The sequence below is a fragment of the Andrena cerasifolii genome, chromosome 2 (genome assembly GCF_050908995.1).
Source record: "Andrena cerasifolii isolate SP2316 chromosome 2, iyAndCera1_principal, whole genome shotgun sequence".
Lineage (NCBI taxonomy): Eukaryota > Metazoa > Arthropoda > Insecta > Hymenoptera > Andrenidae > Andrena > Andrena cerasifolii.
Window position 1 is genome coordinate 21,770,455 of NC_135119.1, and position 25,404 is coordinate 21,795,858.

The following is a 25,404-nucleotide window of genomic DNA, read 5'->3' on the forward strand; positions in this document are numbered from 1 at the left end:
GGTGCACGTTATCGACAGAGTATTAACAAATTTCCTTATACGCGTCGCGGACGATTTTACCGATTCTTACCGAGACTTACCGATTTTCTAAACAATCAGTGGTTTAACGCACACTCTACATCTAAGATCGCTGACACTAAGAACCAATACGACTCAATCAGAGAAGTCGGTAAAGTTAGTAAAGGAAAATAGAATAATTTAGTTTCAATCCCAGCTGCTAGCAGGATTGCGATCGAATTCTACTCTGAATCGATAACGTCGCATGCGACACGAAAATGGTAAGGGAGCTGTAGAGTCCTCGACAGTGCATCAAGGGAAAAATACTTATTTTAATTTGTAAAATACTTATTTTAACTTAGCAATATGAGGGAAAATGTGATAAATTGATACTAAAAAAACACTTTTTCATTTAGCAGGAAAATATCGCTATTTTACTACCGCCGCTATTCCTCGATCCGTCTGACAAAAATTTCTGAACTCGCACCGACCACTTATGAGATTTAATGGGGAATGTTCACATATAGTTGAGCTAGGGCGTTCAAACTCCGTGGGGTTATAGATGATGAAATTCTGAACCAGTTTTCTTATTGAAATTTTACCGTGGGACGTCTTATAACAAAGTTACGGCCTTTGAAATTTTCAAAGTGACCGGATGTGTTAGTCGATTGCCTACACGCAGGGGCAGGTCGGTAATAATATTCAAACGCTTATAACTTCCTTATCTGACGGCGTACAAGAAAAATTTATAAAGCAAACTTGCTCAGAATTTCATCCTCTATAACCGCACGGAGTTTGAGCGCGCTAGCTCGACTTTATGGGACGGTACCCCATGGAATCCCACAAGTGGTCGGAGCGCGTTCGGTTCCTTGAGCTTATAGAGAATCGAAGAAGCATTTCTTGTCATGATCTAGGTTTATCCTATATCTCGCCTGTGCACGCGCATTCGCCGATATTGTCGCATGTCGTTACGAATACATTATTCATAGCTCCAACATAATGAAGGCAGTTACTGTCTATAATTGTTCTCTGCGCTGGAATCTTACGAATGCATAATATTTTTCCCTCTTCGTCGCGAATAATTTAGCCGCGTTTCATTTCCATTGACGTGAATAGACCATTTATATTTCAATACCAGTTGTTACGCAATGTTATGGAGTCCAGCGACGCAAATACACGAGCACGAATTCAGCTGATTTTGCTTGCTCCAATATCGGTGGTACGCTCGTGGGTAAATGTGCTCACCGTGTGTACAGAATATACGGTAAAGAGTACAACAAAAATTGTTGACTGCGGTATTCGACCAATGCTAATTATTGAAATAATTCAAAGACCATTGAAAATCGCCTTACCGTAATAACAGTCGGTGACATCGATTAAACCAGGTTTCAGACAGTACCCCTGGCGACAGAAGCACTTGTTCTTCGGGTTGAACACCCCATTGTCTAGTATGTTCTCCATGAATTTGTACTCGTACGCGTGTAATCCTTCAATGTACGCCTCTCCGGTTCGAATCTGCGAAATTATATTTCCATGATGCCAGCTCCGACGGTGAAATTAATTGTCGCCTAATTTAACCGCTGGTGTAGTAAGCAGTCGTTTCACGCTCTAATTGCTTAGATCGAACTTCATCAATTAGACACTCAAATCCCTCGAGCAGACTCGAGCAACCGAGTGCTGGGTTCTGTTCGATTAAACGAGGTTTACGCAACCAGATCTGCGACATTTACTCTGAATAAATATTTCAGGTGCTCGGGCATGATTAGCGATTACCAGAGTTCAACATACCATACGGGCGCTGCGGCAGAGACTTTTCCTAAAGAAAAGCACGGTGTCGTTCGGCTGGATGTAGCTGCGAAACTTGACTCCGTCGCTTGCACCATTCACGTTCGCGCACTTTCCAGTCCATTGCGGCAGATTTACGTCGCCGTTGTACTTTTCAATTAGGCCCGTCAGATGCACGTCGGTTTCTCCCGTGTAAACGGTTACGTAATCCCCATCAAAATCGTACATCTGCGCGCGAAAAGAAGTCACATTAGAGTGCCTGCGGAACGCGCGGCGAATGCAATTCGAGCTGGACGGGTGGCACGAACAAAGTTGGTCTTTACTCGTTTAGTCCTCGCGATAACGATTGCGCCGTTGCGCTGGAGTTTACTCGACACTTACTCGATCGATGAGGCCCAGCTTGTCGAACTTGATCCAACTTGGCACCAACTTGTTGCCGAGGGTGACAAGGGTGGACTCGTAGCCGAACATGAACTCTTTAGCTGTCATTCGAACCAGGGGTTGCGAATCCGTGTGACGAATCAGCATGTTTAGACCCAATCTAGTCCAATACGATGCATCCCTCATCACGTTTGTAATACTCTGTAACAGAGAGAAGGGTGTCTTACTCTAGTAGCTACATCAACTTCTCACGCGATAGCCCAACAGCGCAGTGCAATTGTTCCGCACAAATACATAAGCTGGTTATCCCAGTTCGACTAACTTTTCAAATACTACCCCCATGCCCTAAGTGGTTGTCAGTAACGACTCGGTTGCAACGAGGATGTTCGAAGGCCTCGAAGGAAGTAATCCGCGGTGTTTGCTAATTAATGTCGCGCTCCCTCTGCCCACCCAGTAGATTCGTCGCTCCGCGAGTTGTCGCGCGATCAATCCTCTTCCCTGCGCGACACGATGGATCGCGCGTTACGTACGCTTAATTAGCAATTATTTGCCATTGCGAAACGTTAAAGTGGACCGTTCATTCAAGCCTCGTTATTCGTCTCCGTATCTCCTTTTACGCGAGGTGGCTATCGTTTTCCTTGTGCACTCGGACGAAGCGATTCTTGAACTTCCGTGGTCTTTATTGTCTGACAAAGTTCATTGACGCCGTCGTAATTGGCGGCGCACAGTTTGCCGACTGCTGCACGCTTTAAGCCAACATTCCTGTTCACTGCATACATATGCATGCGTAGCGTATCGTTGGTACACGTGTTACATAAGGATGCTCCTGGCAAATTATGCCTCCGCTGCACTTCACCCGCAGTGAATGACCACTGGAGTGCCCCGAGTGATGGAACTTCCATCGTATCTCTCTCCGCCGATGTCCCCGATTAAACGTAACCACCGTCGAAACATCTCCTGGCATTTCCGTGCGCGTGTGCCGTCACATACGGATGCTACCTCCTCTTCTACCGTCAACGCGATGGGAGACCAGTAGGCAGCCTGCTTCCATTGGACCAACCTGTGTAATTCGCAACGACTTAATTCGCAGAGATAAGTGTACAGTTGCTTAACATTTTGCATACTCGCAACCACGGAAATCGACGATTAAGCGATCGGAAAAACTGCGCGTATGGCATCCCCCGTGCGGAAGACACACGATGTTACTTAAACAGAGGTACCCCGCACATAATCGCAGCTGGCGATTGCTTATTCTGCCTCTGCCTGTGCGAATCTACCAATTGGAGATCTAGCGAATTGCATCACCGGCGATAATAACTTGTAATTAGGTCGTAATTAGCTCTGATCATTCAAAGTTCGAGGAGCGTGTCACCCACGTTAGTTTTCCATTGAACGTTTCATTCTCCCGTTCGCTTCTTAATCGCGGGAGCGCAGCGTAGCATTCCAATAAAGTGCCACTTTTTATCAGGTCACTATAGTTATGAAACTCAAGAAACTTAGTTGGGACGTGCCATTATTTCGTGAGTAGGTAACGGAACTATTCGATCAATTCTTTCGATGACATAGTAGATGCCGGAGTTTCGTAACGAGAGATTAGGCCAAAGGGTACACTGCGAAACGTCGCTTCATCGTGGTTCTATCGCTAAAGGGAAGAGCGCTGGATGTCAGAAACAGTGTGGTAGAAAAAGAAGACTGTTTGAATACAATACGAAAAGCACTTACAAGGGGACCTTCAGGTTTGGCAATTTCAGAAAATGTTGATACTTACAAGGGGAGGACAGCATGCGGTAGACACTGATTTTGATGAGCCTTAGCACGCTGGATCTATGTCGAAAATAAATAAATGGGTGTCCGAGCGTTTCAGCTAATAGGCCTTAATAATAGAGATATTTACTTGGAAATTATTTAAAATTTTATAGTGGCCGTGGGGTTTTAGTGGGTAAAAATCCCACACTACCCTAGCGCCCGAGGGAGATTCCCTTCTGGAAGTGTCGGGGTGCATTTTGAAGATGTCTCCACGTTAAAAAAAATTGATAAATTTTTTTTATAAAATATTTTTTATAATTTTTTTTTAACTTCGGGAAATCTTCAAAAGGCACCCCGACTCCTTCAGAGGGGAATCCTCCAGGGGCGACAGGGTAGTGTGGGATTTTTACGAATTAAAACCCCACGGCCACTAAGAAATTTTTAATAATTTCCCTGTAAATATCTCTATTATTTTCGACATAGATCCATCTTGCCAAGGCTCATCAAAATCGGTGTCTACCACATGGTGTCCTCCCCTTGTTAGTGTACGCGAAGATCTTCACTCGGACATTAATTTCCCAAATCAGTAAGACGCGTTTTTCACCCAAATTCGAGAAAATGGACTTTGAAAAATTCTGAGTTCCCTTATATACAGGGTGTTTTCCATTACCTGTGGTCAATATTCTAGGGGGTGATTGATCTATACAGGCAAAAATAAGACGGAAATAAAAAGCGACGAAATTGCGGTAAAGGATTCGTTTTCAAGAATATTAACTCTGAATTTCACCCAAATACACGTGCCCCTTAAGCTCAAGGGAACTCAGAATTTTTCAAAGTCGATTTCCCCGGATTTGGCTGAAAAGCGCGTCTCACTGCTTTGGGAAATTAATGTCCGAGTGAAGACCTTCACGTGCACTAAGTATCAACGTTTTCTGAAATTGCCAAACCTGAAGGCCCCCTTGTTAGGTCCAGCGCAGTAGCTTGAATTTTTTCTATCACGAAACCTTCGCTCGAATCGTTACGACGTCACGACTGGCGATGCTTTCCCAGTGCAAACATGATGGCACTCGTTAAGAATGTCTTCGTGCAGCGAATGGAAATTTCTTGTACACGAGCCGGAAACTGCGATTTTTTTTTTCGAATGTAGCGTGATTCTAGGGAAAATGGAGCTGCGTCATGCGGAATGTTTCGCCAATTATTTCCCGTTTTCCTGGGAAACTCTTTCAGCGAATGTGGATCCGTCGGACGTATACATTCGCCTTTCTAACAAACTATCCTGGCGCCTAATACCTTTCCCAGTCGGGTGAATCGACTTCACCATTCTGTTCCTGATGGGCCACCCTATATAGCATTCCGCTTGTTCGTTAGCCAAAGTGTTAGTTAGTCGGTTGCATAACTTGCGAGAGGTATGCAAGACGTTTCTGTGCATGTAGCGATGATCGATAAAAAGTACCAGAAACGTGAGTAGGAGCCCATGGTTCTTAGCAGCGCTCGAGGATTGCTGAATCAACGATTCTACCGCGCACGTGACGATACTTACAGATACCAGATCCCTTCGCGAGGTACCAGGGGTCCAATGAAACTGTTAACTTTTATAAATAACAGTTATTTATCGAGCTTTTAACTTTTAAATCATTTATTTTCTGTGCTAAGTTAAGTTCGCACATTTTGAACACTTTGACCCTGCTGTAAGAGTTTGGTTTTTAACAGTTATTTTATGTTCGATTAATAAAAGTTCTGGAGGATCGTATGCTTCTGAACAGATATTCAAGGGTAAAATATAAAAGTTAGGAATATTTTTTAATTAGTATTATTTAAGGAATTGTGATTTCACAACGTGACGTTGTGATTTTTACGTAATTATTTTTATCAAAGGGTTTATCCTTTCAATTGCAGGGTATCTGAAGATCTATCCCACCAGATTTTCAGGAAATCTGTCACCAGTTTAATTATTTCAGAGCACAATAAATGAATTCGAATTTTAACTTTGTTTCTACTTTAACGAAAATCAAAGTTTCTTATTTGCAGAAAAATGTATGGAATAAAAGGTTCAGTGAACACACTGCATTTTATAGCAGTTTTCTCGGAACAGAAAAGATAATAATCATAAAATAATTTCATGAGTAATTGAAAATTTGAACAGTTTCATTCGACCGCTGCGAGATACACATTCGCTTCGTCCTGTAATCGAATTTTTAGTTCCCTTTGTCGAGAATGAATAATTTCGCGTGGATCTCGGGCAATACTTGTTCGATACATTAACAGTGGCGGATTCAGGAGCCTTTCTTGGAGGGGGCGAAATATGTAAAAGTACCTAAGTACATTTTTGAGCCTTCTTTTACAAGATTTAAAATTTGCTTGTGATTTATATTTTAATATCTCTATCTGATACTATACTCTAAATAATTAAAATCACATTAATTATTTATATCGAATAGTACACAGTGTCATAATATTTTTCTATTTTATTACTCTTTGAAGGGAGGAGGGGGGGGGCGATCGCCCCCCTCTGGATCCGCCCTTGTACATTAAACAAACAGCTATGGCCTATCGAAGCTGGATGAATATGTATTAAATCCTAGTTGCAATTAGTACCAATGTAATGCGTCACCATTACGGCCACTCCTATGATCAGCAAAATTGTATATCTTTTCACGGAGATGGTCATTCCATTAGCCGGTTCGCGATCCAACCAATCATTAACCGCTGAATCGTGTCTTCGATCATCGTGATTAACGCGAGATGTTTTCTTCTATGCATTCGCGGTAACGCCTTGCGTCTTTGCATTTCCGTGTTCTTTTTTTTTTGTGTCGCGATGGACATGTAAGACCATGAGGCTGGGTTCACGGGCAGGCCTTGAGATCGTTGATTAATATCCTGCTCGATCGCCGCGACGAAGACCCGACCCGGTAGGGGCGCGCTTAAACTTATCTGCCTCTTTCGAGCCGATTCTATTGGTCAAATGGTGTTTACAGCTCGCAGCCTGTTCTGCCCAACGAGGAGCGTGTAAATCCAACGATTTACATAACCATGATACGTATCGCACCAAGCAAACGCGTAATATCCATCATCTTGTTTAACGTAGAAAGCTGGGGTGATTAGATACAGAGTGAACGTTAGATTACGAGCTTCTTTCGGGCATCATGGACCTTCTGTAATCTCTGTTACATCATTCCAGCCTGCAGGGTGAGTTTCCTATTCCATTCCGTGTGCATTACTCTTTCTCGGAGTAGGGTGGCGGTTATCTGACTCCGTGGCTCCCTGATTTTCAAACCCTTTGATAGTCGTCCATTAAGCGTGTATTTTATGAGTCGTTGCATCGCTCGTGCTGGTTACTTCGAACCTCAGGGTGGTAGAAGTGCGTGTTTAAATATTAATCTTCTTTCCCTCCTTTTTAACTGAACCGTGTCACACTTAGTATCAAAGTAAGCTATGTTGGTCTCGACGATCAACCAGGAGCGTGACTTAAATCCGATACTACACTGCGACGAAAGCAACGTAGCTAAGTTTAATAGTATGCGATAAAACGGCGCGCCTTCCAGTCAAACAAAGACCGGGCGTATGTGGGGGAAGACGCACAATCAAATTTATCGCCTCTATTTATCAAAGAACTTGTTTCAACAGAAATACATCTGCCTGGCAAAAAAAAAAACCACCGCTGCAACCATGTGAAAGCAACGCGTAATAAGCTACACTCGCAGCCTTCGGATGCAACAAGGCTGTGAGGTAAACGTGACGATTAACCGTGGTGGTTCCAACGGGCTAGGTCAACGGCGCCGAGTAAACGAGGACTAATAAGTACTTTGGTTGAAACATTTGCTGATTACCGTGGTTTATTGTAATAAGCTGTCGTTCCTGCGAAGTACATCGTAAATTTGTTAATTGAAAGATTCTCTGTGACGGATGAACCCGGGGCAGAGCTTTCCCTTTCTTGACGATGATAGTTTGCGAGCTATTCTTCGCTCGGGCCTCGGAAACTGTTAAGGTGCGAATCCACGATGAGATTTTGTACGAGATTTTTCTATCATGAGACAAAACTCTCAGCGACAACAGAATGTAAATAATGGAAATAAAAGAATAATAATAATTGAGATTAAAGTCTCACGCGAGACAATTATTTCATTATTTGATTAGTGTTCAATTATTTTCATTAAACTAGACTTTCATGAGCCAGTGGCGGATTCAGAGGGGCGCGCGGTCGTCCCGCAAGGGAAAAATACTTATTTTAATTTGCAAAATACTTATTTTAACTTAGCAATATGAGAGAAAATATAATAAATTGATACTAACAAAAAAATACACTTTTTCATTTAGCAAAAAAATATCATCGGGAAAGGTCCCTCGTTTATTTCTCAATCCTCGTCAAGAAAATTTTGGGTTTACCCCTGCGCCTCCCCTCCGGAAAATCCCAAATCCGCCCCTATCATTAGCTGTACTGGATTAACCAATACCTAAGCAAAATAAGTATGTACATGCTTAGGGCATCGGAAGAAAAGGGTGCAGTATAGAAATTTTCTGAATTTTAAAATCTAACTTTTGTTAGAACCACTTATTAGTCAAATTATCGAAAATGCCTAAGAAATCATTCATTTCAAGTGATCACCCTGTATAAGGGGGCTCGAAATCTTTTAAGCGCTTAGTTGCATCTAAATGTCTTAATCCAGCTCTGCCCACGAGACAAGTTTCACGATATATTTTCAAAAATCTCCTCTCTCGCGACTATTTCCATTATTTCCACTTAGCTGTTGCCGAGATTTTTGTCCGACCATAGAAAACTCTCGTGTAAAATCTCAACGTGGATTCGAAATCGAAACCGACTTTCGGGTGATGTTTGATGGCACTAGATATTTCTTTCAAACACCTACAATTCACGAATGTGGACAGTTTAGATCTGGATAAAATTGCTGGATACAAAAGACGTTGAAGAAATGCCGCGGGACTGGTTCGTGGCGCAGATCATCTCGTTTTCGTTGAATTATATGCAGCACTTGATAAGGAGAAGCCTCGAGGACATTTACGGAGAGGCTTGCCCTCGCCGTGACTAATGAAATATATACACGCCCGATTCTGAAGACCGTGAAAAGTGCCTGGCGAACGTTTTCTCTCGGGATTAATCGCTGCTTGTAACACACAAGCTCAGACATCTCAGTCTCCGTGAAACTTTGGTGATTGATTGTGAGTTGCAGCGAGTACGTGCATGCCTCCAAAGATTTCGAGTTCCAGCAAAAGCGGAGATCATCTGATAACGGGTCTGGTAATTTATGTGAACGTTGAAAAGTTAATAGCAGTCCTCGGAGAGGTGTTAATTCTTGGTCATTGGCGGAGGCCACAAAAAGTAGGGAAAAAGCATCGCGGCAGAATTACGACCGGTGGCGTGCAGAGAGAACGATATTTATAATGCTATAATAATTCGAATTCGTAAAAGTTCACGTGCCGAGTTTCTAATTTTTTTCCAATCCTGACGTCATTAGTCCACATATTTTTCAATTGTAATAAGTTCTTGGGAAGTCGGTCACGTTCCCCGCGGGGCAAACGATGCACCGGTTCAAGCTCGAATTTTCCACAGGCAATTAAAGGTGAGAGCCAGCCGAAGCAGAGGGATTTATCCAAATCAGCCGCAACCACTTACCAGCAATGCGATGTTTGGCAGTATCATTATATCTTCCTCGGTCCCGTTGCTCATTTCCGGCACGTACGTCAACGGGTGATGAAGGAGCGCTGTTACAGTGCCATTATCGTTAAATACAACATTTTTGTGCTCGAGAGTTTCCCTGAAATCCACGTGCCAAAGTTATCGCCTGCTCTGTGCAGTCCATCATTCTCTTTTACTTCATAAAAAAAAATCGAAAGAGCTGAAGCTAGTATGAATAGAGATTCTAGAGAGAGATTAAATAAATATGCCATATCACCAGTAAATGTTGGAAACAATTAAGTGGAATCTGAATTGTAAAAGTCTCTGGAACTGTGATATATATCACTGAACTATACACGTGATGCGATAAACGTGACATTTCGATATACCCGCTCGAAATAAGCATTGAGCAATATTATTCGAAAGGTAAACAGTGTTGCTGATATACAGCGGTAAACAAGTGCAATATCTCGCGCTCGATATAATATCAGCGCAAACGGAACGCGCAATTAAAATTAACCAGCCGCTTCGAAAAATTAATCTGACTGCGCAGCCGAACCGATCGGCCAGCACGAAGTTTCGGTCACCTGTAAACGTAGGGGCCGGTCTCCTGGAACGTCAGCTTCTTATCCCTGCCGGATAGGTACTCCTCGTGATTCGTCACGTTGAACAGGTACACCTTGAGGTAAAGTTCGACGTTAGGCTTCCGCCAAATCTCGAAGATCTCGCCGCCTTCGCTGAACATCACTTTCAGCTTGAACAGCAGCTCGTACGGTTGAAATGCGAACAGCAGGCAACCAGTGGCGAAGCCGAGCAGTCCCAGTGTCATCAGCATGAAAATGCCTGCGTCGGGAGAACAAAATCGTTGTGAAATTACCGAAGAAGGCAGGACTACAACAAGGAGTAAACGAAACCACCGCCTAACCGGCAGGCGTGAAATTTCACTCGCCACTCCGCAGGTTTTACAACGCGCAACCGCAACGAGGGGCTTCTCGTTTGAGGAACGAGCATTGCGAACGCGGAGCATCGTTGAAAACAATCAATGGACGAGCAACATTTTTACCCGACTGCGGCACGCAAAGGAGGGTATTGTGTTTATCAGGCTATGTATGTATGTCCATGTTACGCTCTAGAGTCTGTACGGATACACCGATTTGCACAAATGAGGTGTCTTTAGAATTGTCTTGACGTTCCGAATGTTATAGGATATAAAAAAAATAAAAAACATTAAAAAAAAATTAAATAAAAATTAAAAAAATTAAAAACCCCACTGCTTAAAAGACATTAAAAAAATAAATTAATAAAAAAACATTTAAAAAATTAAATTAATAAGAAAATTAAATTAAAAATTAATTTTTTTAATTTTTGTTTAAGCAGTCGGGTTTTTTAAATTTTTTAAATTTTTCTTATTACCCCTGTTTCTTTGGTAAATATTGAATAATCGCACGGTTCCCTGTGCCTTTATTATTTATTTATTAATATATTCACGGGACAAGCCCATTAAGAACAAGAATACTTATAGTAAAAGATAATTACAGTAAGTTACAGAATAACAAAGTAAAAAATGAGTTAAAAATGAATTGTGATAAAAAACAAAAATAAAAATGATAAAAAATGAATTATTCAACATAGATCGATGATCTGTTGTTTCCACTTCTCCTTGGGGGACCCAGTGCGTCACTGAAAGGCTGGAATCGTGATATCCTCAGCCTCGTTCGGCCAGGGTCCCGAAAATAATTCACCCGAATCTCTCACTTCCGACTTCTCGCCGAAATATCACGTGTCGCGAATGGACCTGCGGATTTCCATACGACACACTTGGCATACGAGGGAATTCCGGTTTAGCCGTGGTTACATCGGTGATTTCCTATGCATCCACGCACGCTGGAAACCGTTGGGTGAATTTTAAGAGAGCAATGTACCGGGGAGAAGTTTCATCTTATGCTGATTTTAACGACGCCCGGCATTACCTTCCTTATGCGCCCACGCAATCATCTTCCTTTCGCTGGTGCGACGTCCGCTTTCGGATCGACTCCTGCGGCGACGTTTCGTTAATCGAGCGATTAGAAACAGTCTCACGTAGACGCAACCTTGCCGTATGCCGACCGTCGCGTTTTAGATTGGAAATTTCTCTCGATATCGTTATCTATGATTGTATGCATGGAGCGTATCTAGAGCGCTTACGAGATGGCAATTAAGAGCTACTTTGTGTAGCGCGCCCTTTTTTTTCCTGCGCCACACCTATCGCGAACAGGTCGGCTGAGAACGTGGATGTGACGTAATTTTAGGCGGAATTAACGAGGTGGTGGAAGCAGCGCGTCGACGCCGGGGTAATTAACGAGATAGATATAAAAATTTGCACATTCGCGAGGCGGTTACGTTCTTGCCGGCGATGCCATGGAAATCCTTGATGGAATAAATTTATTGCAACGACACCGCTGGACTGTGTCGCAGAGATTTGCGGCGCGTTATTTATCGATTCCATGGAAAAGAATTAAAAACAATCCTTGGATCACCGTTCAGATTAGGTACGAAGGACTTCTCCGAGTTACCGTTCGCATAATCTTCTATTTTCGTTCCGTTACACGCGCTCATTGTTTCCATTCCTTTGTCCTATCTTTTTATCTCGCGACCCATGCAGACTCTTCCTGTTGAGTAAATCTTCAACCTGGAATCTCGACCGTTCCGATCCTCGCCGATCACATTCGATTCTTACGCATTTTCCGCTCGATTCTGTCCGTGCAAGATGAAGTTCATTTAGTCACGTACCACAGACGTGTCCGCTATGCGCGTTACACGCCAATGCCTGATTAACAGCGCGACACGATGGACGTATGATCGATTGTTTTGGTGACGGTTAAGGCCGTTCGTCCACCGAAGAAGAGGAACTGCAGTTTTGTTGCACTCGCGGGGCTTTGTTTCTCGTCGACGCAACTTCTTTTCCGTTAAGGGGACTAGGCAGTCGAAAAATCGATTTTTTTTGCTGCATTGTACGAAAGTACTATCTTTTCTCAATAAAATGCCGCTTGGTTTATAGTAAAATATTGCAAAATTGTAGATTTGACAGCTAAAAATGTCAAGCGGCAACATATAGCGTCACCTTTGCCCAGAAACTTTAAGGGGACTAGGCAGTCGAAAAATCGATTTTGTTTATTGCATTTTCCGAAAGTACTATCTTTTCTCAACAAAATGCCGGTTGGTTTATAGTAAAATTCGCAAAATTGTGGATTTGGCAGCTAAAAACGTCAAGTGGCAACATATAGCGTCACCTTTGCCCAGAAACTTTAAATGCGTTTTTCTCGACTATTTTTTTCTCTTCATTTATTCCCGATTGCGAGCGAATTGAGGTTCAAATCGACTTGGAAAAAATTACAGGATGCGTAGAACATGTGTCATTTTGGCGCAAACCTCTGATATGTTCCGTAAAAATTCGAGATTTAGTAGCGCACCATGATGGTGCTACCAAAATGCGGTGACTTCTTAATTTTTTTTATGAAAATCTCGAATTTTTACGGAACATATCAGAGGTTTGCGCCAAAATGACACATGTTCTACGCATCCTGTAATTTTTTCCAAGTCGATTTGAACCTCAATTCGCTCGCAATCGGGAATAAATGAAGAGAAAAAAATATTCGAGAAAAACGCATTTAAAGTTGCCGCTTGACGTTTTTAGGTGCCAAATCTGCAATTTTGCGAATTTTACTATAAACCAAGCGGCATTGTATTCAGAAAAGATAGTACTTTCGGAAAATGCAATAAAAAATCGATTTTTCGTCTGCCTAGTCCCTTAAGGCCGTCGCGCATATTGGCGAACCGCGGCGGGGCGATGCGATTCGAAAAAATACCCTGTGCTCCGGTCATCAGCTACTTATAAACTTTTCTTTTCGTGTCGCCGCGCTTCGCCAAAATGCGCCGCGGCCTTCAATCTCTTAAGGAAAAATCTGACTTTCCTCGAGTTGTACCTATTATCCGATTTTAAATCACGCAGCACATCAAGGACCTTCCTTCCTTGAATCGGTGTCGAAATAAAATTAGCGCGAGAAGGATCTCGATCTGAATTGCCCGCTCGATTATCCGAACGATGAGCCGCGCGACACGCCAGCATAAAAGAAAGATGACTCGCGGCTTTCGCGAGTCAGCGAAGAAAGAGGATCATCAACCTATTACCATTTTATGCAAAGCAGCATTGTGGCTCATTCGTAGGCAATTACCCGTGCCCGTGGCGATGAAAAAATTGCGAAGACGGTTAGGAAGGTCAAGTTCATTAATTACATAATTGAGTGAAAAAAGTGATCGGCGAGGGAAATGAAAGCTCGGCGAGCATCGTGTCAGCACTCCTCGCTGCCAATCTTCGATAGAAACGTGACATTAATCACTTTCGAGAGGCGTCTCGAACGTCATGACGCAAAAAGAACGATTACCTTCTGGAGTAATCTGAACGCGTGCACGAATGCTCCTGCTCTTCGTACACGTTACGAATCATTTCCCGCAATAATCTCCGATCGGTGCCCGCCATGAATATATAATCGCTCGAATCCCGTCCAGGATTTAAGGATTGACAAACACACCATCTGCTGCGTAGCTTTCGTAGACGGGGTCGTTTTGCTCGCGGCTGTTGCAAGATCGCTGGCAGTGCGGCGGCACGGTGTGGTAATAATTTTCCGCCGGTAATCGGGACGCGCCTGCGAGTGCACTGTCCAATAGAAAGTGCATATTTGCCCTGTGTCGTTATATTTTATATCCCCGGAGCCGCGGGTCCTTTACGGATGCTAAACCCGAGAGGCCCACACAGCGCAGCGGTGAATTACAGAATATCCCCCAAGAAAACAGCACCTTCCATCGGTCTTTCGCAAATCCTTCCGCGGATAATCGAAGTGCATCGCCGCCTTGCGTTAAACCCCGGATTCCTTAAATTGCCAACGTCTGGCTGTTTCTAAGCCGGGATCTTCGCTGAACAGCGGGTCTTACAGGAGCAGGCGAGCTAAGTCAGCGAAGACTTCTATGGTGTTCTTAATTAAAAACCGTACTGTACCCGGAAGCATGAAATTCAACCCGGCAGCGCTCGCGTCTTCCCCCCGCATTCCACTTGGCGCGATGCGCCAGACGCGAATGCACCGCGTGTATACTCATTAAGTAGATGCACTGTAGCACGCCGGCCATCCGACGTATGCACGCGCAACTGCGTGCAATTTATCGCCGGGGGTTGACGACAGCCGATGGCACAACACGCGGCTGCTGCGTTCCGCAGCATTGTCCGCGTTCCGTTCGCTGGTTTATGGATTTTTTTTCCGCTGTCACACACGGCCCACCGGGGTTCATAAAATTGCATAACGCAAATAAATCCCGCAGAGGCAGGGCACGTGCGCGCGCCGTTTGCACAACCCCCCCGGGGTGCACGGCGCGGCCTTTTAAAACGCCAGGGCGACCATTCGCGGAATGTCAATTTCGATCTCGACCGTCGCCTGGCCGGTTAATGACGAGACAGGAGCGCCGAGGGACGGGTGCGTGCCGACGGCTATCTTTCCACAGTCAGCTCCGGCGGCTGTTGCGTTTATGACACGGGCCCACGTTTGTGTTTGCCATTAGCGCGTGCCACTTGAAGGAAGACAGCGAGCAATTGTGGGAGCAAGTGCGAAGGATCTCCTTCTCCCGTCCCTCTCGTAGTACAGCCTTTTTTGAAAATACGTGTATACGCGGTCCGACTCGAAATGGAGCGCAGTATGGCCCCGAAAGCACGCGGCTGAGGCACCTGACCTACCTAGGAAGTAATCTCGTTTAATCTCAGTGAAAGGTTCTCGTTACCAAACAGTGGAGGGGGTATAATTAAAGTACCGTCGAAAATTGATAGTCTGCTGCAGAATGCGAGAGATACGATTTCGAAGGCGCTCATAAAGTCGCGGTAAATAGTAACGACAAGGGATAAGTATGGGGCGGTTACCTCCGCGACGCAACAATCGCAAACCTATCGATCGTTTGGAAATTTTCGCGTAACGAGAGAGCTTGCGAAAGCAAGTGGCTCGCCGTGGACTTTCCTTCTCGCATTCTCTCGTAAGCGCGGCTCTACGGGGGCATTCATTTAATTATTGTCTTTCAGCGAGCGCGTTTGAATTTAGGAACTGGACAGACTTCCCACGGCACTGTGTCAGATTAGAATTCCGATGGGTGTATCAAATGCCAGCGACGAAAGATCAAATTACCAAGTTTCACTTTGGCATTTTCAATCGGGTACGGTACTTCTTGCACAAGCTCCACGTGGCGGTCCTGGCGGCGCTGGGATTGTTTGGTCGTCTGAGTTTATCGATTAAAATCAGCGACGTCGACTGTACTTCTCTGATGTGTCGATAAGTCTCCCGGGTTTCAGGAAATTAACGGCACCGGTTAATTAGGATTCGCTGGTGTATGTATCGAAATTCTTTGGCCAGCATGGCCACAGGTGGCTGTAAGTAAATGAGTATCGAATGACATGTTCCTCTGACTTGCGAATTAATATCGTAAATAGTCGACAGACAACGGAAACTGTCCCCGGCTTTAGCACCAGCTTGTGTAGCCGTTGATTCTTAATTAGTCGTGTTTACCGATAGATCATGTCAGAATTCGACTTTCTAATAGTGATTTTGGATAACGCAAGTGGCGTACGCTCGTAGCAATTTATGGCGAACGAATGATCAATGTATTTGCAAGGGAAAATGTGACCGGAGATTATTGTCAAGGGCAGATTTTCGAAAGTGGACGTATTTAGTTTTAGAAGAACCTTAGTCGCAGGGTAGAAGGCTTATTTCTATTTCAATTTCAATCGATCTCTTTGGTGCTTTGGAAGTTACGCTTGACAGTTAACTAATGGAAATCAAAGTTGAAAGGTTTGCCAGGAACCATAGATCGAAATGAATGTTGATAATTTTCTTCGCACCCATTAGTCATTTTTAAGCTAAGTTTTTTTTTCCCCGAGCTGCTTTAAAGTTTCCTGTTACGAGGACTGGTTTCTCGAAAACAGGATCAAAACGACACGAAATGGTAGCTTGTTTCTCCCAAAATACTTTACTGTTCAAAACAATCGGAGGAAACACTTGATCGAATGAGGAAACTAATATTTTTGGAATGCAAGTCCTACGCTGCAAAAAGCTAAATAATTAATCTTTAAGCGACGGTACCTGGCTCGTCTTCTACAAAGGGGCCTTCTTATACTTCAAACATGATTTGCACTTGCTAGATGCCATTCATAAAACGTGCGAGTTGAGAGGGATTTCCCCGCAATCCCCAATAGCTACGTCAGTTGCATTCACTTGTTTAACGAGAGCCTGGAAATTTCTGATATCCCGTTTTTATCTCATTTCACCAAGGTGAGCCGGCTTTTCTCCCGTCGATGCAACGTAGTTGTTTTTGTAAACGATGCCAATGCCGTTGCTGCGTAACGAAAAATGGTCCCTTGGGGTGTGCACGTTGGTTGTACGCAGATTTCCCTTTGTCTTTAAGCTCGTATAACCATGAATGGGACTTCATTCGACACCACGTAGGTAGCATTCCTCACTGTCTGATTCACGATCGTATTGAACTTTTTAAGCACCCCTAATTAATTTTGTCTCACTCGAACCTTGTCGATGACTTTTATTGTTGCCGTTTTGCTCTCGCCGTGACACGACGCTGCCTTCCAAATGGAAGACAGATAATGTGTGAGAAATGTCGAGTGATTCTTGATTATCATTAACCGATTATCATTAGCGTGGAGTAAATGCGAGAAAGGAAGTGTGAATTAATGGTCCCACGTTATTAGCGGCTTTCAATAAGAGGCAATTTTTACAACTTTGTGTTCCTCGTATCAATCGTTCGCCAGCTCGTCGCGTGGTTCCGATCGAATGAGTCATCCCGAATATTATCGCAAAAATATATGTTAATACATTCCGTGGATGTTTCGAGGTACCAATTGAAGATGTACCTGTCACGAATAACCGGACAGACGTTTCGAATTCGAAAAGCCCCGCTGGGTGTTCTTGTTTTTATTATACGACACGTTCGATGCTTCTCGATTGCCTTCGCTTATTTCTATTGCGCACAATTCGTACATAAATATTTCAGGTTTTATTGCTGCAAAAAGCAGAGCTTATTTTGTTGGAAAACCATCCACTTTCGGAATCCCAGCGCGCTCTTGCAAATGTCACGCTTAGACAATTCTTGAAGAGACACATTATCCAGGCATCGCGTGCATGCAAATTTCATTCGCAGGCATTTTGTCAGTTTATTGTCGCGTGATTAGTCACGGTGAGCGCACGTAATTAAGAGTGCCATTAGCAGCTTGTTAATTTGTATTGTTGAAGTACCAGTTTACGGCACTGAACGAAGGAGGAAACTTTTCATATTCGAGGATTTTATGGTGCTCCGGCGATTCACCGACGCGTCTGTTCAGGAAGGATAATCGTCATTAGCATGAGCTACGCGCCGCGCTTTTTTATTGCCTAATTGAAACGCTCATATGGAGACGCGTACTCTCCTTTCTTTTTCCTTTGTTCTAGCAGGAATGGTATCGTAATTGCTTTTACGCATAGGATCGCAGAGAAACGAGAACACAGCAGAATCTAATGCGGGCATTTATTCCCTCTGGCATTTAATAGCCGCGAAGTTTATCATTTACTCGATTGAGTAACACGCATTATTTTCTTTGAAAACTGATGTCAATTATCTGAGGTCAGATTGCGAAGCAATCCTACGACTGAATCACCTTGTATAACAACCTGCCGTGTAATGAAGACGTTTAATAATAATTATCGGAGAATTGTTTGATTTTCTTCGCAGTCTTCGTTGCAATATTAATTGCGGTGTGACATTTAATTCAATTTTGTTGGAGCGCACAGTGGAAGCTTCAACTCGATTCGATTCAATTGAGCGAAGGATGATCTGTGTACTTTATAACCATTAGGAAATGAGTTTTAACAGAACGTAATTCTTACTAATATATAAAAGTGAAACGTTGTCTGTTTGTTTGTCATTTTTTCACGCCTAAACGGCTGAACGGATTTCATTGAAACTTGGAATGTACATTACATGCGCCCTAGATTAGATTATAGGCTACTTAATTTTTTTTTACTTAGGCTCTTTTATTTTTCAAACATCATAAATAAAACATAAGTGAAACCGGGTAACGGGTCAGCTAGTTATACATATAAACAAACACCTGCCATTAATTATGTGTAGGTGGTAGATAAATTTAAGGAACTATTTAGGAAATTATTGTTTCGACTTTAGGAACGAGAGACAGCATTAATATTTGACACACAAATACTCTGAGAATCGATATTGGTGTCAAAAGTGACTTCATTAAGACATGCTTTACAGAGAAATCTGTGTGTCTTTTACTTGCTCTCCACGTGCTGCTCTACGACTGACAATAAGTGTTTCCTAATGCAATGACATTGAAATCCGAACTGAATCGATTTCCTTAAACGAAAAACAAAGAATCGGATGTTCCAATAGAAATTTCGACGCACGAGTCGCGTTTCATCCGTCAACTTTCCGTCTCCCTCCAATTTTACTATTTTAATAACAGTTTCGTTTTTCATTAACAACGCGAGGGATGCGATGAAAGAGCCGCGTAAGGCGACAAAGGGAGGAGCGTCGCGTCGCTGAATTAGCATAATGCAAACAGGGACACGAAGTGATGCATTCTCGCGAAGCTTTTATGCAATTTTGGCAAACGCAACGTTCCGATTAATCTGCACAGCGAATGGAGGGTACGCGCTCGAGATATTGCTGCAGCTTCGCAAGCACGTGGTGGCGAGTACCTGCTCAATGAAAACTTTTCGACACTGAGAGCGTGTCACACCTGAATGAAAGAATCGAATTACGCGGATGCAGTGGCCGTGTCTCACTAACGTCTCCAATCGCATCCGCGTTATGCAACCTGACGCAAGCGTCGTGTATATGTGCATTGATTCATCGATAGCTTCCTCGGATCTCACGCGTTGCAGAGACATCTCCCGCAACACCTACGTATACCTTGGAGCAATCATGACCGAACAAAGAAACATGATTTAAGCGCGTTTATCACTGCTAGCACCAATTAAACCAGTTTCGTCGCGCGCGAATTATGCGAGGGAAACGTATTCGCTTATTTTAAGCAGACCGCGGCTGACATTGATATGTGCCGCACGAGATTTCGCAGGAATTTGCATTCGACCGAGCTGGTATTCGGGCAGTTTGTTTACCCAAACACAGTCGTCCGGATTCGGTGACATTTATGGCGCTGAAGGAATTCCCGGATAGACCGGAGCTCGGCGTGGTTACTTACTTTTTGGAAATTTCGATCTGCCGCCCGAGTGCACCGGCAGCGCGGCATTAATGAAACGATTCACGACGATCGAGGACTTCCTTCGGATGTTGCCCGTCATGTTCCTGGCGACGTTCAGCTCCTCCGATTCGCTGGTGTCGCTTTGATTCTGGTTGACGTTCACGTTGGAGTAACGCCGGCCGGTGAATCTGTTCCATATCATCACGAAGTCCTTCATGGTGATCAGTCGGCACTTCACTCGGTCAGTCTCTCGTAATCGAAGAAAGTCGCACGGCTGCAACGTGGCCGAGGGAGGATCCCGCGCCGGTGTACGCGAGGGGATTCACTTAGCGTTTACAGATGGCTTTCGAAAATGTTACGGGCTACCGTCGTCGGAGGCTTTGCACAGAGAACTGCCGCGAAACGGAACTGGTTTATCGCTTTTGCTGCTCGCGAGAAGAGTCTTGAATACCAAGGGATCGGTCCTTTGCCATACACGTGAGAATCGGCCGTGGTATCTACCTCGACGATCTTCGTCGAAGAGCTACTTCCCGATGCTCGGACTCCAGCTGGACAGCAAGTGGATGTTCCTCCCTCTGCCGGCACTTGTTTCCTCGGGGCTTACGGCAGCCTCGAGTTCGAATCGTTTCCCGATCTCGAAGGTCTTCGAACCGCTTCGAAATCTCCTCGGATAGTAATCCCAGGGTGAACCAGCCACGTCCCCCTTTATTTCCAAGCTGGCACGAAGCTCGGCTACTCGATCACCAAGCGATTCGACTCTGCTAACGGCACATAAGTGACAGAGGGAGAGATGTATCCTCGGGCCCTGTCACTCGGTTTGCTCTCGGACTGCTCGCGGATCGTCCTCAGCCTCGGTGCGTACCGCGTGCGCTTCTGTGCAAAAGTGATGAAAACACGGATCGGTGGAAGTTCAAAAAATGTGTTAGAGTCATTGCAGCGACCCCCACCTGCCGTTTCACCTCGCCCATCGCGGCCTGCAGCACGTGGACCATTGGCCAATTGGTGACCGGGGCCGGTGCCCCACTACAGGTGCAAGAGATTACTGTTTCTAGGTGGAGGATCGTAGGATCATCGTTCCCTCGCGACAATCGCGGTGTCGCCGATCGGTTGCAACGATCAAAGGTCAGCGGTGTATTGATCGAGTGGTATAGTTGATGCGTCCGGGGATTTCCGAGGTTTTTCTTTCGATCGCCGTCTTGCCGGGGTCGAAACAGGGTTGGGGGAGACAGGAGTGGAAGAAAGAAATCGGACAGGTGAAGTAATATTGATAAAATCTAGCTTTCTTGATTCCACGTCAGACAATGTTAGTTTCTTGAATCGTGGGTCAAGTTGAAATTGATCTTGCAGCAATGCAGGTAAAAGTTTCGCGAGGCAGGCTGCAATGCGACGCTTCAAAATTCCCATGTCAGCTTTATCTTTCCATATCTCATTAGCAGTGTTCTCTTATCTGTTCGGTTTTTAGTGTACGTTTCTTTATCAGTGTTTTTGCTGGATTCCGTGGTGGCCCCTGTAAATTATGGATCTCTTCGTTTGTGGCAATCGAATTTATTATTATATTAAACACCTTTCCCACTGATTTGTCGGTTCACAGTTCAGTTACAAATTACTGTCACTTGTGGTTTTAACTGAAATGAACATACAGTGGCTCGCGAAAGTATTTGCACACACTTTAAAGCAGCATAACTTTTTTAGAATTGGTCCAAATGACTTGAGTTTTATTTTTAGAAGCTAGAAGGATTAGGTTACTAAGTAGGTCACGTGTTTCATAGTTTTGAAAGAAAATTGCAATTGGTCGGAATAGCGAAGAAAATAGTGAAGGTCTTAAATAGTCAACTTTTTCATCCGAGCCTGTAATGAAAATTTAAAAACCCCGTTTGTAGATTTAGAAGTTGCATGCATACTGAAAATTTCATAGAAATCGGTTAACGTAATTATGAGCTGTAGATAATTGAAAGTACTGAAAGTCTGTAATAAACCTAAAGATTTATTTTATATATATATTTTATAACTTTCTCTCATTTTTTATCTTTTTATGTAATAATGGTAATATTTTTGTATCTCTGTACACTAAAGGGTTTCCCGTCAATAATAATAATAATAATAATAATATATTTCGATTAATCGGCGATTATAATGCTTTCGCGTCTACTCCCCAGCAGAAGCTCTTTTTGAAGCGATCATCGCGATCGGAACTTTCTCAATATCTCGCCCATCATTCCTCTAATTCCCGATTCAGTAAATTCCTTGCCACCGTTCCGGATACGAAAGGTTCCCCCAAATTTGCACCCAGTTCCTTCCCACGTGCGACCGTCCAACGATTTGTCGCAGCACGTGTCGTTGTGTGGCACAGTTTTTGCACGATCACGCTACAGAAATACGTCAGCAATCACTGAATACGATTCGAACTGTCTTTTTTTTTCCCGCGCGATCCAGTTCCAAGTACCACGCACCGTTGCCGAGACATTCATCAACAGATCAGGGCCCAGAGGAACGCCTACCCGGTTAAATCATAATTGTCATTGCCGATTACCTTTTATTTACCTCATCCGGAAGTACCCAATGAACGCGAAGCACCCGCGCCGGAAGACACGAATAAGTTTCCTCTACCAAAACGGCCACATTTAAGGGGCAATCATCGCGGTCCGGGAACTTTTTACGACCCACGGTATGATGCCTCGCGGTTTTTTCTGCCGGGTCAAATGATAAGGTTGCTTGATGCAGGACGTCGCGCGGGTATCTAACAGCCGACATCTTGATCCCCCATCCGGCAATCCTTCCATTTTCCGAGTAAAACAACTTTTTGCATGATCACGGTATTCTAAGTAGTTCACCGATGATTATTCAAATAACTGCGACAGCTGTTATTAAAAGACGAAATTGTTTGCGCCGGTGGCTAGGACGTGTAATCACTGGGGTCATTACTTTCAATTAAATATTGTTATTCCCCAAGTTAAACTGCGACGCTTTCCGAGGAACTTCAGTGCGCAGCACGTACTACGCGCGCGGGGGGAGGTTACAAGGAAGCTCTAGTTTCGCGGAAATAAATCTCTTCCAGTAGCCATTCTCGTGGACGTTTCATCCTTTGTACTTCTCTGTAGCGTACGTGAAAAAATCATGAATCGCGGCGCAGTGAATTTATACCGTGTCACCTGCTCCTTCTTCTGTAAGCTTATCGTTTCCTGACTTCTTATTATTAACACTACCCCTACCGCGACCGGTCAAATGATCGTTTTCAAAGTTTCGATTAGGATTTTCTATATACAACGTAATTGAATCGCCTTTAAACCTCACGACTTTCCCTCAAATATACGTATGCACGTGACATACTTCTGAATAAAAGAAACTATACTTTTATACTGTCAAATTGGCTGTTATCTTCGTTCTATATTAAAAAATACAAGTTGCGCTAAAGACCGGTCATTTCGACCGGTCGCGGTAGGAATAGGTGTACGCGAAGTGTCGGTAGGAATAGTGTTAATGTCTTGAACTTAGCGACCGAGGTGAACGTCTAAGGAGAACATTTCCGAACCCGAACGGATTGGATTTATGCGGCACTGTTGCGGCGCGAATCTATCGAGGTTTAAGACAGGACCGAGTGATAGACATAGACGCGAGACAGCTCCCGATAGGAATAAAAAGTTTCCAGACAATTACTGTAAACCAGTTCGGAGTCAAGGACCATTCCCGCAATATCTAACTTCAAGGACCGACAGTTCGAAATGTTGGCTGCGCGATATCCGGGATGAAATATTGCTGATCCTTAAAATTGCACATTGCGAAGCCCGCTCTATTAATAAACTATTTAGAAGTCACCGCCCTGCTGTGGCTTCCCCGCCGTCGGCGTCTTACTCAGTGCCAGGTCGGTTTCTATTCCGTTTCGCGAACTTCTCTCAAAGAATTACGACCTCGGCCATGTGAGTGGCATAATTTTTAAATAAAATTTAATTACCCGCTGTGTGTTGAGCAACGTTTAATTTACATCGAAAGCAATGTGCTCGAGACAGAAGCGAATTCATTTTGACGAAAAGAAGCTCGTGGGTCTCGTGTGAAGCCATTTGAATTTTTCAATGGCCCAGCAGGGGTCGTGTGCTGCACTTTAAAATTGGTATGGGAAAATTGTTTCGCCTGCAGATTGCGCTTTTCAGGCGCAGTGAGTTGTAGCTCTTCCCAAGTGTTTCCCTTTAATTCAATGGTACTGTCGCAAAGTTTATAGGTGCGTAAGTAAAGATTTATTTGATCGTAATTTCTGCGTGCTCCTTTCCAGGCCAATTAATTAACCCAGACCTAACCCGTGATCTGTGGATATGTCAATATTTTTATATTCCTCCCGCTTGCATCTGCAAGTTTTCCAAAAATGTTCAACACGAGTTTCGCGTGTAGGGGAGACCGGGGCAAAGTGAACCCCGGGGTAAAATGAGCTTCCTTAATTTGTTCTTTAACGATAGAATATATTTACAAATTTTGGTGACGTAATAAATGTATGTAACATAAGAATGATAATTATGCACATTCAGGTATCGAAAATTGGAAATTCATTTAAAAAATTAAAAATGAAGTTTTAGAGACTTCCGATTGGTTTTCTTTTCAATTTAGCTTTTTGGATAAATCAGTCTTAAATGTGTTATTTTAACTCCATTTTTTTTTCTGCGTGTTTATAACAAGCTTATAAACATACGTGTACACGCGTTTGAGGAAACATTAATCCTAACATTATTAAATAATTCATTTTCCACTGAGTATACATTCGGGGCAAAGTGACCGGGGTAAACTGAGCTGCAAAGAAAAGATGCGCGAGTGATATCTAAATTTATTTAGATATTATAAGTACGTATTTTATTAAAAATTATGTATGTATTTGTTTTATTTATAATATGTCAGACTGTTCATGTAAACAAAGTTCCTTTAAAAACACATTTTCAGGAGAAAATGAGTTTAGGTTAGTAACACAAAGTACAAAGTTACAAAGTACAAATTATTAACATTAAGCTTGTATTAATGAAATATATTTAAAAAAAATAGTTTAAATAGTTTAAAAGTTCTAATAAAGTTGATTTTATAATTATATGCTTCATTAAAACACGTATTTAATTTCTGCTCACTTTACCCCAGAGAGTAGCTCACTTTACCCCATAGATGGGGTAAAGTGGTCGATTTTGCATTTTCTTTTCAAGTTGAATTTTAATATACTTTAAGTTTATTTTAAGTATTGATATTCGTCATTTATCAATAGTAATGTTCAAATTATATTATAAATCTATTTTCACACATTTTTATTGAAAGGGAAAAATTTTATTCGACTTCAAACTTTTTTCGTCCCACTTTGCCCCGGTCTCCCCTAGGTACCTGCATGTGGGACACAGCCATCGCTAGATCACCTATCGTAATATTGATGAATATTTATTTAGAGCCGCGAAAATTGCATTCGAACTTGATTTTACTGAATTTTATTCTGGTCATCTCTCGTTAGCATAACGATTTACTACCTCCCAACTCGGTGATACTGTTTTTAAAATAATGCCCCTACATTCTTTTTGTTTTGAGGTGTTTTCGCTTTATCTCGTACAAGATTCGGTTTGACGAAGGTAGA

At 43.3% G+C, this 25,404-nt stretch overlaps 1 protein-coding gene across 4 annotated transcripts in view; it reads right to left on the reverse strand.

Annotated features, from left to right (window-relative positions):
- LOC143366348 (scavenger receptor class B member 1) overlaps positions 1-25,404 on the reverse strand; it is a 43,806-nt gene that overhangs the window by 2,559 nt on the left and 15,843 nt on the right. For 2 of the 4 annotated variants that reach the window (XM_076807389.1, XM_076807390.1), the window contains exons 2-6: positions 10,129-10,384; positions 9,539-9,680; positions 2,164-2,364; positions 1,786-2,010; positions 1,350-1,512 (exon numbers count right to left, since the gene is read on the reverse strand). In XM_076807389.1, coding sequence (XP_076663504.1) covers positions 1,350-1,512; positions 1,786-2,010; positions 2,164-2,364; positions 9,539-9,680; positions 10,129-10,384 — 987 coding nt within the window. Of the gene's footprint in view, positions 1-1,349; positions 1,513-1,785; positions 2,011-2,163; positions 2,365-9,538; positions 9,681-10,128; positions 10,385-19,817; positions 20,726-20,764; positions 21,032-25,404 lie in introns of those variants that run through there. The other 2 variants (XM_076807388.1, XM_076807386.1) reach the window with 2 other exon arrangements.